General features: G+C 41.8%; 5 protein-coding genes across 6 annotated transcripts in view; 3 read left to right on the top strand and 2 right to left on the bottom strand.

The window, feature by feature from the left end:
• The window catches only part of LOC118407612 (acid-sensing ion channel 4-B-like), a 10,782-nt gene extending 9,520 nt beyond the window's left edge, over positions 1 to 1,262 (bottom strand). For both annotated transcript variants that reach the window (XM_035808113.1, XM_035808114.1), the window contains exons 1-2: positions 1,144 to 1,262; positions 368 to 459 (exon numbers count right to left, since the gene is read on the bottom strand). In XM_035808113.1, the coding sequence (XP_035664006.1) occupies positions 368 to 459; positions 1,144 to 1,224 (173 nt within the window). In that variant the 5' untranslated portion in view covers positions 1,225 to 1,262. The remainder of the gene's footprint in view (positions 1 to 367; positions 460 to 1,143) is intronic.
• Positions 1 to 15,789, bottom strand: part of LOC118407668 (tropomyosin-1-like) — a 1,169,601-nt gene that overhangs the window by 880,898 nt on the left and 272,914 nt on the right. The gene's annotated exons all lie outside the window — the stretch shown is intronic.
• LOC118407610 (zinc finger protein 25-like) overlaps positions 1 to 15,789 on the top strand; it is an 865,280-nt gene that overhangs the window by 608,227 nt on the left and 241,264 nt on the right. The window lies entirely within an intron of this gene.
• Positions 1 to 15,789, top strand: part of LOC118407627 (zinc finger protein 525-like) — a 976,997-nt gene that overhangs the window by 728,877 nt on the left and 232,331 nt on the right. The window lies entirely within an intron of this gene.
• Positions 14,732 to 15,789, top strand: part of LOC118407681 (acid-sensing ion channel 4-like) — a 4,692-nt gene continuing 3,634 nt past the window's right edge. The window contains exons 1-2 of the mRNA XM_035808197.1: positions 14,732 to 14,803; positions 15,284 to 15,372. Of these exons, the coding sequence (XP_035664090.1) occupies positions 14,732 to 14,803; positions 15,284 to 15,372 (161 nt within the window). The remainder of the gene's footprint in view (positions 14,804 to 15,283; positions 15,373 to 15,789) is intronic.

The following is a 15,789-nucleotide window of genomic DNA, read 5'->3' as shown; positions in this document are numbered from 1 at the left end:
CATTTCAATATTCGCACACTTTATGTGCGCGATTTCTGATTGGCTGTTAGCACCACCAAGGTGGAAATCGAACACAAACAATCATGTTTACTGTTTGTAATCGAACGGAACACTACTTCTATCTTTCGACTCATTAGTGACGTAAGGGCCGATTGTTCCAATCCTAACGAAGGCCAGACGTGTTGGCAGGAAGCAGAGCGACCAGAGCACAACACGGCTGGATTCCAGGCGTACACAAGATGTGGAAAATGAAGAATTTCACAATGTTATTGGCCGATATGGAGTGTATGATATCTTTAAACTCTTGCTTCCTTTTAGAAATGTGAAATACAGTATTGAAAAACAATAAGATGTCTGCAACACTTACATGGCGACGAACATGTAGGCGAAGGCGCCGTTGGAAGCCAGGATGGCGAGGATCCACATGTACCGCAGGAAACGGTTCGGGGCGACCATGGCCTGTGGGTAGAGTTATCAAGCAACAGTGTTATATTACCTAATACTACAGAGGTATGGATGAAAATATGTACATTTCTGATTACAGGTTAATATTTATCAATTGTTGCTGTTTTTTTTATTCATGTTGTATTTACTACACTTTTATTTTGGTTAGTATTAAGATTAGTTAAATGGAGAAGAGTCCCTTCTCCTGCACTTCTAATAAATTTTCTTTACTTTATTGTTGTTCTTTTTATGTACAAAATAAACTGTAAGGTTACTTAGGCTCACGTCACATTTCTAAACAAGGGCCCGGCCGGGCAGATTTCGGGAACGAAAAGAGAGATATAAAAGACAAAAAATTGAAAGAGAATAGTCGTGGGAATTATTTGTGCATATTTTTACGTATACATTTCTTTTTTTTTCGTTTTCACAAAAACGAACCCGGCCGGGTCCTGGAAATGTGACGTTGCCTTTAGCGATCGCCGCCTGGGGCCTTACAGGACTAATCTCCAAGCAGATCCTACAATGGCATAAGATAGTACGAAACTGGCCAAGGAGTGTAGTCAGCCAAGAGGCGTCCATTTTCCATGTAGCAAAACACACTCTTAAGCCGGCTTCACTCCTCTGCCAGCTTTTGATACTGTCTTATGTTACCGTAGGATCTGTTTGGAGATTATTACAACACATGGACCTGAACCTCACCCTGTTGAAGCCGTGTAAGGAGGTGGAGGAGGCGAAATCTTCCTCCAGATCCACCGGTTCTTTCGTCTCCGCGGCCGACATGCTGACTCACTGGAACCTGGCCTGGAACGGGACAGAGGGTAGATTATTCGCTTGGAAACTAAACCCCGCAATAGTAATGTAGGTTTTAGAATCGTACTCGATATCCTGTATGCACAAACAATCAGTTAATCTTTGTATGTTAGAATTTAGATTATTTCCCCGTTTTCAATCATTCCACGTGTTTCATTTTGTTCACTTGCAATAAGCCCCATGGGCCTGAATTTGCAATAAAACATTTCTGTTAAACTAAAGCTAGCTGCTTCAAACTCTGGCTATGTCATTGCTGTAGCTATCAGTGTTTTTTTTAAGCTGTTGCATTGAAAGGGAGCAGGAGGGGAGGGGATAGTTTGAGCGTTTCATGTGATCTCCAGCATGACGCTTCTAACTCGACCGTAGAGAGAACATGTTCCTTGCAACACGTGATGAGTTTTCTTCATCCATGAGCATTCCACTTGTATTTGTCGTGTTTTAGCCGTTTTTGTCGGACTATAACTGCATTTAAGTTGGCGGGGATTTGATTTCGCGATAGCGGGAAAAAGGAATTTTCGCGGTGGGTTTAAGTTCGCGGTAACACCATAGACTGCAGTCTAATACCATAATACAAAAATGTTCGCGGTGGTTTTAAGTTCGCGGTGAAGTGGTGACCGCAAAAACCGCGAACATTAATCCATCGCGAACATTTCTGCATTTACAGTATTTCGTAACGGTTTTTTTGGGGGGCGGGTTTTCTTTTGACAGACAAAAACGCTTTTAAAACACTTCATATTGGCCGCAACTGGAACTGAACATCTGCTTGGAGAGTACCGTGAACAAACACCAGGCATGACGGGTTGAGTCCGACCATAGAGAGAACACGTTCCTCGGGAGTCAAGAGCCCGAGACATCATCGCTAAGCACTGGTCACGGGAGCGCTGCTGGGTAAACATGGGGGACAAAGGCGGGCGCTGGTCCGTGGTGTCGGCTCGGTCGAGGGTGTAATCACTACAGGGTAAGGTCGGACTTCGTTACACTGACTCTCCGAGCATTTTATAGTTTGCTGCCTTTTTTGTTTATCCATTTGAAGGATAGTTCAAAGAAAGAGCGCACAACTAAAAGTTGAAGTGCAGAAAAATCCGAAAGAACCAATGGAGAAGTCGGAATACGTTGCATTGATGAAGAGGGTCTTGAAGTTTGCAGATCGCGCTAAATTGATGTCATAAATAAAGCACGATTCAAAATACGTGTCAAGTGTTTTCTTGTACTTTAAATCATAGGTTTCAGCTTGCGTCAAATTTTAATTCTGAAATAATTAGTCACACAGAAACAAATTAGATTTTGGTCTCTCAGCGATCGCCTTCTAGTGGATGTAGCTATTGGCATCTTTAATGCTTGACGACCTAAGCAACCCTCACGGTACGTGGTGCAGTCATGTTATGCTAAAGTCACCTCCCCTAATCTAGGCTTGAACGACCGGGAAAATTGACATATCAACGGACATACACAAATAACGCTGATGACTAATATCTATACTTTTTAAATCCATTTTTGTCTGTTATATAGTACTATTCGTTCCCAAAAGCTGCCCGGTTGGGTCCTGGTTTGGAAGTGTGACCGTAGCGCTGAAGTTCTGAGATCGTCAGTATGCCCAGTTTGGCATGGCGAAACCTGCCAGTACACTGTTACTCAGCGAGCAGTCGATGTACCATGGTTCAGTTGCCGGTAAAAGCGCGCCGCTCACACCAACCGACCCGTCGCTTCCCGACCGAGCAAAACTAAAATAAACGCAACCGTATCTACATCCGATTTCAGCTCAAAGAAAGCGACTTGCAGCTCGAATAAAAGTCGTTTCGCACAGCTCCTTCAAGTTCAACCAACTGGGAACATTCCGCTCTTACAAATAAGTTATCGGTTCGCGTACAGAACTTAAGACAGCAATCGTACTGCAACTGACTTACTGACATGCACTTTTCTTGCCAGATACCTTTGTCAGACTTCATATATCGGGATCTGAAATTCTCAGAGCGAATTCTAACCGTCGCTCCTTCTCTGGATGATTTTGTCAAATTCACCTTTCTTCATTCAAGACAGGTAAGTTATAGAAGAATGTTTTCTTACAAAAATCGGCATTTGGGATACAAGATTCACATCACCCTCACCCCTCACCGGTCCAATAGCCTCACCGGCCGTAGTGGCAGCAATGCCATCTACACAAGATTGGTCGTTGAGAAATTCCGTTTCGGACGTAGCCCTAACGGTTGCTCTGTGTGGGCGACTTCTCCACGGCTATTAGTACTTGGGCTTTCCGCATGCAGTAGCGATAAGTCCTGAGTAAACAGACTGTTTCTCTGTGTGTGCAAACCGCGCCGGAGGATGAAATGTAAGACACACGTGTATGTTACAAACGAGACTAAATTATAAAAGGCATAGAGTATATGTCTATAGACTATATTACAGAGATACTTGTTAGTAACGTGCGGTGTTACTGGTACGTAATCAATCACTTGATTGCCGAAGTAATTAGTTACTTGCTCCATCTATCAATGAAATGAGAAATTAAAAGGAAGGGCGTCATACTGTCGTAGCACTGTTCTGATCGGTATGATATTGGGGGTGAGGGGAGGGGGAGAAAATTAATTCATAATTTGATGGATGGAAGCCCCTGTTACACTTGGCCGACCATGGCCTTCAAACCTTCTCCAGACCATGGTTGGGAGTAAGACGCCAGTCCTGAACAACAACTTAAATCATGAGTATCCATTTGATTCTAATCTTGTAATTCACATCTAATCTTGTAGCCACATTTGCAAACAGGGGCCCGAAAGCTTTCGGGAACACAATATAAATGGCAGTAAACAACACGAGACGTGAAGAAAATAATCGTGGGCATATTATTTGTGTATATTGTTACGTATACCTCTCTATTTTTCGTTTCCACAAACAGCTCGGCTTGGTCCCGGTTTGGATATGTGGCATTAACCTTTGTCAGGGTAGGTTCGTTATACCTTTTTACGTACCAACTTCGTTGTGCCTTTTGTGTGTGCATCTTCATCAACAGTTGATAAGTGAAGAATGTTGTAGTTTTGTTTACGTAACGCAAAATCCTTCACTCCCTTCCTCCCCGACACAATACCGAACAGCAGATGACCCAATTTCTAGTCCCACCAAATATCTCCTATTATATCCTGCATAAAGGGAAGCCATAATCTGCCAACAGAGGAGATGTTTTCGTACCTTTTGTACGTATCTAGAATGACAAGGATTATTGCTAAAGTGGTTCCCCATTCCCGAGTCTTATAAAGCAAGAAATGCTTCTAGAAAGCCGATCTTAAGAGTCTTATGTGAAGATGGAATAGCATAACAGGACTTGCCCGGCATAGCATGGAATAGCATAATGAATCTTCACGAACCTTTTTTTGTTTGTTTGCTATTTACAAGGAGGTTCACCTCACACTTTATATAAAACTGAAGTCAAATGATCTTTTTCCGTCTTATTTCTGTATTTCGCATCTAACACTTTAAGAGACAACGCACAAAACGGGAAGTAGCACAGTAAAATTCTGTTTTATCATAACATAAACCCAGTATGGACCTTCTCGCGGTAACAATTCGTACCTTATGAAAAACAAGTCACCGAAAATATGATAACATTATATTTAATGTGATAAAATTATATTTAAAGGAAACACTAATTTCCATGCAAACAGATGGACTGTTTCTATATTGCCAATACGTCTATGGTTCGCATGGATTGACCCCGTATATAGGTTCAACACTATAGATATCGTATACTCTAAAAAATCTACAGAGAAGCATAAAGCCAATTTGTCAAGGGATTAGTGAAGGCTTATTCTGGTAAATAAAGAGATTTGTAGGTCATCAGAGCATTCTCACAATTTCCGTCAATACAAAGGAAAAAATGCCCTTTTTGGGAGGTGAGCTTAAGGGTTAACAGTAGATCCCATACATTTATGAATGATTTTTTTTTACGTTTAACACATCAAACTTCTTTTCTGCAAGTGAACATTTAGAGTTAGCATTCCAATTACATTGAACATACAATTAAGAACAAGATGTTATGAATAAAATGTTTTTCGTATCACTTGTCATTAGCCTTCGGGCAAGAATTTCCGGTAAACGTGTTATCATTTGACTAAAATACACAACTATGTTTGCTACATGTTGTAAGCTTCTTCGATGCGACAAAGGGAACCATAATTCGATTTTCCTGGGTGCACCAACGCCTTTTGTGTCAGAACAACGACCCGGCTAATAGCGTAACCTTTTTGTAAAATACTTCCACCGTTCAACCGGAATATCCACTATTAAGGGTTTCCATGGTTGTAAGACACAACTCTGTTTTCATTTCCCGTAATTCGCAGGGAAAGCCATCTTATTCACGTTACTCATAGCGAGACCAAAATTTGTGTATAATTTTTTAGAAAATTGTCTTCCTTGATTTTAGCATGATAAGCATGGTGTTCTTCTGAATTCAATGTAAAACATTGTTGGGATCCCCCATGCAAACCCTCACTCTTTAAAAAACAATAAAAAATCTGGGGCAGGCTACGTTGTCAGGTAAGGAAGCAGAAAACGCCTAAATGTTCAAATCTCACTGACTGACTGACTGACCCGAGCATAACTAGTAGTCACCGGGATAGTTTGTCTGTAAAACTACTCACTGAAAAATTACCCCCCCCCCCCTTACATACACACACACGGAAACCCTAACAAGTAACCGAAGCAACCTGTCAATGAAACACAGAAACATAGAACCCGTAATGTTCTTCTGTGACTCTTAGAAAAAAAAGAAACATCCTCACTACTTACCTTAAGCTTAGATGTGAAAGGGTAACCTTTATCTTCTACTTCTGCAGACCACCTTAAGGTGTTGTCGGTTCCTTAAGTCGTTAAGGGGCACCTGAACACTCCGTCTCACACTACCACTTGAAGTAACGTCATGCATTTAAGGACGACTAACCTGAATAGCTGGCACCCTTTCGTGTTTAGCGTCCCATCATGCACTGCGCAAAGGTGTGAAAGCCCCCAGTCATACATCTTATTGTATCGTTATCAGATCGCAAAACCTCTTAGTGTATTCTACCATGTGCATCATTCAACTTCAAGACCAAACCATACACACTATGAACAAGATTGTTCTGTAAAATGACACCACTGGTCATGTTTGATTTGTAGCGAAGCGTTTTGTTACATTTTCAAGTTTGGGCGGTGCGACTGGGATGAGGGAGGAGGTACTGTTAATTTCTGGGGGAAAATTTAATTAAAAAGGAGATTAATGATTTTCGGGTATGAATAATTTCCTTCTTGACGGTCACATTCTTTGTAGATTTTCTGTGCGATTTTGATGGCTTTTATCAAGCTTTTGAAGCTTTAAAAAAGTGAATAAACAAATCTGGGTTTGGGGCAGCATATTTGACTGGAGGGTCTGCGCTAAGAGAAACCTGGCGAGACCTGTGCATGTCTGCAGCTGGCACGCATCAGACAATGACGTTTGTGAACATCAACGGATCTAATCAACCAGCCGCCGACAATAGCCTTTTCCGTCATAACACGGCTGCATTTGACAGGACATACATGTACGTACTCCAGCATGGCTCAGATTGCTATTGTACTACCCCTGTCACATTGCGCGACAATTGATCGGACGACGAGTCTGCGGCAATCGCCCGAACCTCGCTTATAATAATAACTTTATTGCACAACAATTGTACAAGGTACAAAGTATGGCTTATATGTTTCAAGTTTCAAGTTTATTCAAATTGAACAGACTCGCAGGATGTAACATCCTGAATTGTTCTGAACTTCACAACTTCACTGCACTGCATTAAAAACAATATAGGGCATTAATCCATATAAGAATATAAGCCATTAAAATATTCTAACACTGATTTCTTTTAAGTGCCAGGTACGTCTTACGGCATCTGTGTTCTTTATCTGTTACATTACATCTGTAAACATTAAAATAACTGAATCGATTACAGGTAATCTCTGAACACATCAAAATACAAAGACAATATGAGCGGAGACCAGGTGAGAATATCGGTTTCAAGGAACCGTTAAGAGTTTAAAAGTCCAACCATGTATGGGATTGGTGAGTTCTTATAACGTGTTCGACGACACAATGGGGTATCCAGTTTGTGCGAGTTTCGGGTTTGTCGTCCAGAAATGTCTTGCCGAAGGGGAGGTAGCCAGTTCCGGAACTCGGAGTTTAACAGTGACATGGCGAATGAACGACAAATGCTGACCCGTCGATCCGACAAGGTGGTGAGGTTCAAAGTCTCCATTGCTGACTCGTAGCTGTGGTAACATGACCCAAGAATGATCTTGCAAGCCCTCTTCTGGATGCGTTCCAGGCTAGCGGTTTGTTTCACAGTGAGGGAGGAGTGCCATACAGGGGTCGCGTACTCCAGTGCCGGACGGATGTATGCTGTGAACACTGTTGTCAGATCGGCGACCGACACACCGAAACGTTTGAGTCTGCGCAGTAAATACAGTTTCCTGTTTGCACTTGAGGTCATGTTGTTGACGTGAATGTTCCACCTCAGGTCGTTTTGAACCGTCACACCGACGACTTTGACGGATACCGCGGTTTCTAGAGCATGACCTTCCAGAGTGAGTGGTTCCGGTAGTTGGGGTGACTTCGCAAAGCAAACATGTAGGACTTTGCATTTCTTTGGGTTTAATTTCATTCTGTGCTCGTTAACCCAGTCGGTCAGGTCGTTCAAAGTTAGTTGAAGAGTGCAGGGTTGACGGATAGACCACATTTGTGCAAGATTCATATCATCAACGTACTTCCAACGGTCAAGTACATCCCGAATTGCCCCGTCGATCAAAGCCATGAAAATGATTGGACCTAAGATAGTACCTTGGGCTACACCGCATGTCAGATAGATCCTATGTGACAGGGGCAGTTTTCATGTAAAAAATACGCGTAACCCTCTGTCGACCTTAAATATGGCCGATCTTCCATCGATACGCCCGAAGATCGTGGATAATGTGACAGGGGTATACGACGCTTTCTGGACGTATGTGAACGGGCCCTAAGTGTACTATTAAATGAATGAAAAACCACCTACAGTAAAACGGCCTTGCGAGGCAACTGTACACTTTTTCAATTGTTGACCAAGGAGTGACAGTCTTAGCGAGAGTAAATTTGCCGTCTCTGCGTCTTAGAAAGGGCCTTCTTAAAGAACAAACACCTACATGTCAAATTCCAGTTCTAGACGCCTTAGATAAAAAAGATAAAAATATGAAATAAGGACACTCAGACTCACCTGACTTTACAGGGCAAGTATCCTAATTTTTGCTGTTGACCAAGTTCCGCGTCAGTCTTAGCGAGAGTATATCCACCGTCTCTGCGTCTTATAAAGGCCTCCTTAAAGAACAAACTGCCACCTGTCGCACCGTACGTCTTGGTGACGACATAAGACATGCGATACGCCATGCTCCCGTGTTCTTCATTCAAGCCTGACGATATTTGTTTCACTTCTTTTGTTATAATTAGTTTGTTGTGTCAATATGTGTCCGATTCGACCGACAGGTTGTAGCGGAACGCGCTGACAGCCACTTCAAAGTAATTACCTGGTTTTGGCCATTTTTTTTACAGAGATCCGATGCCCAATGCAGATTTGAACATATTTTTAGATATAATAATAATCTTTATTGCAAATTCATGCCCGAGGGCTAATTGCATACAAAGTAAAGTAGTAGTGGTATACATAAACATAATTAACAAAGAAGGGAAATGATATTCATAGATAAATCAAAAGGGAATAACGTCTAAACTAAATCTATTTCCACCTAAGCTATTTGATGGGTTTGACTTCTTTTCCGTAAGCAGTGGAAGATGAATTGTCCAACATTTTCATATATAAAGGGGTTGGACGACTTAAGTAAGAAGATTGGGCATCTCTTCGAATGCATAAAAAATCAATTAGAAAATAGATCGTAACAAAGGAGTACCCTCATTTGATTGTATCAAGATTTTTACGTCTGTGAGTCTTTCATCGTTTAGTATGTAAACGTTTTTGCAGTCTTAAGTTAGCCGTTTCGAAGTGGTTATCTGGCTTGTTATATAAAACTGCTTTGGAAGATGCATATGGACAACGTACCTTCCACACAGTTTCATCACAGAGTAGATATACTGTAAATGCATTTCGCGGGGATTTAATTTCGCGGTAGCGGGAAAAGGACTGTTCGAGGTGGATTTAAGTTCGCGGTAGCACCATGCACTGTAGCCTCTTACTTCTATGGAAAAGATGTTCGCAGTGGTTTTAAGTTGCAGCGCGAAAACCGCGAACATTTCTGCATTTACAGTAGTCATATGATACCAGCTCTCTCTTTCTTATGCTAACCTGTTGGTTCATTTTCACTGTGACATGTCAGAGAACCTATGAAATGATTTGTTCTGGCCTAAGCCCATACCACTACCTGGTAACCTGTGACATATTTACAGTAACCGTTAGACACTGTTAGCAGTGAGACAACATCACTGACACACAAGTAGTGTTAGTCTCCACGCCAGGCGTCTTGGAGTTTTCATCGTACTGTCAATTCTTATTCTATTTTTTTTTTAAATAAATTCTATTTTGGGGGTAGCTACTTGCTTTGTAGGATTACCAAGTGTCAGCCATATTTATGAAAGCAAAAGATGACACTTGTCTCCTTTTAGCATTTTGACAAAGCCAAAAAAGATCTCACCCAAGTTAATGACTTATTAGATACCGCAATACCGCATAAAAAACAAAATGTCTTAATACTGACAAAATTATGAAGATGATAATGTAGAACAATAGCATGCCAGTACTCGGGAGCAACAAGAACGTGGTAAATAAGTTGGTTTAAAAGGATGACAAAGTTGTAAAATTTAAACGACTCCGATACGCCTGTTGTGGAGACTATAAAAACTGCTGACAACCACATTAAGAGTGAAGTAGTCTGGTGAAGACCGCGTGGAGGTCCTCAAGGTCACCATGAAGCATGACCCTCCGTCTTATCAGGCTGACTAACGTCTCTACGAATGAGACCACAGGTACGTCGGGTCTTATTTAAGACGCTGATAAACACAAGAAGTCTTCGGTTAGCGAAGTTTGTGTTCAAGTTGCGATAAACCGCGTCACCCGTGTCGCGTCCACCATCTTGCCTGTTTGTGGAGGTTTTGTTTACTGTTCATGTAAAGTATCACAGCTTGTTTGTCGTGATAATTTTTGTAACGATTTAGAGGCAAGATGATCCTCAAAAAGAACAATACTAAGTCAGTTTACAAACAAACATGCCGTAGTGTATAGAATGGTGGCTTTAGTGCCTTCTTAGTGTTAGTTGCCTTCTAACCGGATTATATCGAGGGCCGGATTATCAGAGTGGCTAATGTCATTACTATAAAGGCCCTCTTAAACAGAGTCAAACCCATACAAGTGACCACCTCTACATAAGGACTATATGGCCATTGATCATTTATTTGGTGGTTTTTAACTTAAAGATAGAATTTCTCTCGTTGACGCAAGTATAAGACCATTGTAGTGATAACCTCTCCACATAGACTAGATACAGTATTCATCCCAAGGGTGGTCGTATTGATAGTTTTCACAACATACATTTGCTCTACTGCCTTTGAGGTTGATTTTACTTCATGTCCAAGCAGATTCTGCTAGTCTCCGGCTTAGACATAGTACGCCTTATTCAGTGTTGTGTGTGTCTTTCTGGTAGTACCTTGCCTCATAGAGGGCTGGACAAAACGGTTTTTTTCATCTTTCTACATCAATCACTAGTCTAAAAATCACAAGGCCCACATAAGGTTAAAAACAAGCGGCTATTCGTTAGCAAATGCCTCTAAAGGAAAAGTCAAATATATATAGAAACATCATATAGTTATCTATAGTAGACATGTTTTTACCTTTTTTCACTGTTATTGCCTGCTTGTTTCATTGCATTCGGGCATGACTTGACAAAAGCACATTATGTAAACGTTTTGTTGAGGGTTCGTTGTTCTATGTGGTGTTTGTATACAACTCCAGGCCAGGCGATACGCTCAGGAACAAAGCCAGACCCTTTACAAACAATCGTCAGTATCTGTTGTCTCACGCTTGGAAAATGCACTTCACATGGTTTTCCTCACTCCACCCAGGTGTAAAAATGGGTACCCGACTTCGGCTGGAGAATTAAAGGCTGTAAAAGGAGACGATTGGGCTCCACCTTTCAAAACTATGTCCAAAACACAATTGATTACAACCCACTACCCCAAGGGCTATAAAAGTCTTCAGTACCACTGCGTTCTTGTTGGTCTATGTAGTGTTTGTATGCACCTTTTACTCCACAAAAATGGGCACCGGTTTGGACCAAAAAGGTGATGGAAGGAGAGCTCGATGGTTGGGCTTTATTTCCAAAAACTATGCCCCAGACACAATTGAAAACAACACACTGCGCCTACGACTATTAAAAGAGTATGGGGCTACTGTGTTTCACCTTTTTGTTGTTCTATGTAGTGTTTGTTTGCATCTTGGGGCAAGGCGATACGAAAAAAAATAAAGGCAAGCCGTTTACAAACAATCGCCCGTATCTGTCATGACAACTTCGCGGTGTTAGATTCACAGGTACTATAACAGCGCTTCAGTTCCACAGCTATCTCTTACATGGATCTGATGATAGCCCTTTTTACGACCTTTCGGTGTTCCGCTCGGCCACACAAAACGCTCGGAAAATGTGATAGGTCGTACTTTTGTGGTCCGGTCACGGTCTGATGATTCCTTCTGCAGGTGGCCTAACGTCTTGAAGACACGCCAAGGAGTCAAGGTGTCTCGAGGGTGAGGAAAAGACGTTGTGGTTGAAGAACTTGCACGTTTGTGATTGTGGAGGAACGAACAAGGTCTGAACTGTCTCCAACAAGCAACTTGAAGGTATTTCAGTCGTTTTTTCTTACGCTAGATTTGTCTTCAGCACTTTGTTTTACACAGAAAAATGTTTGTTTTCTTTTCAATCCTTTTCCAAAGGTAAAGAAAATTATGAACTGGTCTGTTACTGATTTTTACATTATTCAGTGCCTAAGACTCATGCAAGAATTGAGGCCAGCTAAATTATCATGTCATTGTTACTAGCAAACTAGTCACTAGCAAAATCACAAGTTAAAAGGAACCGCTAAGCCCAGAAATTGACCCCCTCCACCTTCGCATGTGCCTCCATGTTGTACGGTCTAGGTCCCAGACTCTGCTACCTTTAAACTAAAGACCTGTGTTTTGCCGACCTGGTCTTCCCGGGTCTTGGGGTGGGTAACTCCTAGTGAAATGCTTTGCTTTGTCTGCGGTGGTTTCCTTATAACCTAACGAAGGCATCCTAGCCCTCTTAGCGTTCAACATGACAACACTCTAAATGACAAGTCCCAATCATGTAAGTCATGTTGTTTTGATTGTTACATGCATGATTGATTGATGTTGGTAATACCCCTGTCACATTTGGCGAAAATCTATCAGACGACGATGCTGCGACAATCGCCCAAGCCTCGCTTATAATAAAAACTTTATTGCACAACAATTGCACAAGGTACAAAGTATGGCTTATATGTGACAGGGACGGTTTTCATGTGAAAAATACGCGCAACCCTCTGACGATCTTAAATATGGCCGATCTTCCATCGATACACCCGAAACTCGTGGATAACGTGACAGGGGTATAAAGAGTCTATGTTTATTTGCTTGTAGTACCGTAAGTTTAGTAAACTCAATTTATATCTTAAATTACGTAAATATCGGTAAGCTCGCTTTAATTTACACTTAATTTAGGTGCCAGCAACATAGTATTTAGAAAGCATCGATTACGCTCTACGTAAAATCTGAACCGCATTGTAAATGATACGTGGAATCAAGCTCATAACACACTACGGAAAAGGACATGTAGCGCCACTTCGGAGGCGAAACGATGCACATGATGAGACAAGTTCGCGATATTTTAGGATATTCTAAATACAGTCCAGGATTTGTTTTGAAAATCAAACTTTTTGGTGACAGGACATAAGTCATGCATTGGACTGAGTTAGTAAAGGGGCTGAGATTAATCTCTGGACTGACGCTACTAGTCACCCAGTCTAATAAACTTCCTCGAAGCTTAGATTCGAATAAAAAAATTACACAATAAGTCAATCCCCAGCACACCTAAAACATTACATCTGACAAAGCAAGCCAACCAAATGCACCTGAAGCTGGGTGGAGTCAGTTTTTTAAAATATTTTATATTGTGGCAGTTCAATAATGAGGCGATCATGGCGGTGGTATCATCAGTGAGACGATTTTACACTTATCTTATCCAATGCACGTTTCGCTGAACAAGTACAATGCACGTAACTAATCTTCGTAGCTGTACATGAATCGCTTGACTATACAATATACTAGACAGTCACTAGTCGTAGCGAAACTGTATCTGTATCGCACACCACCGCATGGAGTAACGTCAACTATCATAGTCCTGCTCTATACCCCACTTCCGCCACATTGTTTAAGCCCCCGTCACATTTGTTGAGATTCGAACCTCCCCGTGTCAACTGTGTACCAAAAAGGCAAGAAAGACAACAACTTAAACTTTCCGGAATGACACACCGAACCGAGTAAAATTTGTGACGGGGTGGAATTTCAGCGAAAAATATGGTTGTCGCTTGGACGATTTTAAAATTCGGCGAGCTCCAGCCGATCTGCAAATTCGGCCGGCGTTCGCTTGACTTGTGACGCAGGCTTAAAAAAAGCGGTGTTATCGATACTTTCTCAAGAATACCTCGACACAGTCTTTAGGGGTTATGATGTGTGTTATTGATGACAAATCCGTTCTAAATGTATTTTGCCTCTGGTGGGGCTCCTCCGTACAATAATAAATCACAAGCCATCAGAAAAAACAACATTAAAAGCCCCCTATAAGCCAGACTAGTAGAGCCTGCTTAGAAGGCTAAGAAGGCAGTATTGTAACCCACTAGACCATATCACGGCACACTTAAGAATACCTGGCTGTAAGCGGCACCTTTTGTGTGTGACGTCACCGGTGTTGGCTTTCAGCACACTTGGTAACTCTGTCCCAGAACTGTCACCGGGCCTGACGTCAGGTGACGTTGCCTTGGCGACGGACTGGGGCGTCTCCTGTTACTGACTTCTTTTCTTCCTTTCTCTAAGTCTAAGCGACTTAAGTTCTTAACATGACCCTTTATAAGCGCGGACAAATAACATAATGTATTCTTTCTGACACAAACCATTCATGTTAACTTTGTCTCCTATGTATTATCATCTACTACCATGTTGCATATAGGTTGAATCACTCACTGGGATGATAATATAAGAGAATGGATAATTATACAGGACGACAGTGAAATACTAAGAAAAACAGAAAAGCATAAAACTGGTTGACAGATATTCTGTGCTAGCCCAACTGTCAAATAGTTAGACTAGGGCATAAATGAGATAAGAGTTGTGTGTGACTAGTACTAGTCTTTTAAAATTCATAAAGAATACCTCATTTTCCACCCTTGTAGGCGCTTTCCATGATGCTTCCGGCAGATGAGAAGACTCCTGAGCGGGAGTTTATAGACAACACGAGTCTGCATGGCTTCAACAGGGTAAGTCTAGGAGCACGGATCTCGAGCTGTGTTGGTGCTTCGCCACATGACAGAAGTCGTTTCGCTACATGACGGATGTCATGTCGCTAAATCACAGATATCGTTTTAATTTGGCGCATGTATATTCATTTATCTCTCTCTCTCCCTCTCTCTCTCTATATATATATATAATCATATACATGCATGGAAGAAGTCGTTTCGCTACATAACACGTGGTATTGCTAAATGACGGTCGTTTCCCTATACATGTGACTTAAGTTACTTCGCTAAATGACAAAAGACATTACCCTGTATATGTGACTTAAGTCGCTGCGCTACATGGCAAAAGCCGTTTCCCTATGTGACTAAAGTCGTCTCGCTACATGCCAAAGTCGTTCCCCTATACATGTGACTAAATTCACCTAGCTACATGGTAAAAGCTTGGTAAAAGCCGTTTCCATGTGTAATGTCGTTTCGCTTCCAACCTACCTTCGTGCTCAGATTCACCACCCGAACCCCGTCATCCGTGCAGTATGGATCATGGCGATGCTCGGAGCATACGCAGGCTTCATCTACATGGCCGTAGAGATGTACGCTACCTTATATGGTGTTTGCCCTGACGTGACAGTGACGTACATGTAGTCTAGTACCCACCATGTCGGTGTGTTTAAGATGCGTAGAAATTCATGATGTGAAAATTGTTTGAATTTTTCTTTATGCTGTTTGGTTAAAACAAGTATTTGCCTGGTAAATTTGAACTCGTACAAGTAGCTACAGTCACGTGACACTATAACCCATGCAAATGTAAAGACTGACTCTTGAAGTTCCTCCAACCAGCGTATTGGCCATGACGTCATGTGTAACTCATAGTAACCGTTGCTAAGTTGCACCCCTATCTTCCCCAATGGTAGGGCCCGGACGTACTTCAGTTATGACACCATCACTGACGTCAAAATGGCCTTCACAGACAAGATGACGTTTCCGGCAGTCACTATCTGTAACTACAA

Source organism: Branchiostoma floridae, unplaced genomic scaffold (genome assembly GCF_000003815.2).
Source record: "Branchiostoma floridae strain S238N-H82 unplaced genomic scaffold, Bfl_VNyyK Sc7u5tJ_1439, whole genome shotgun sequence".
Classification (NCBI taxonomy): Eukaryota; Metazoa; Chordata; class Leptocardii; order Amphioxiformes; family Branchiostomatidae; genus Branchiostoma; species Branchiostoma floridae.
The sequence above is the reverse complement of the archived record's forward strand: the minus strand, read 5'-3'. Positions and strand labels throughout refer to the sequence as shown.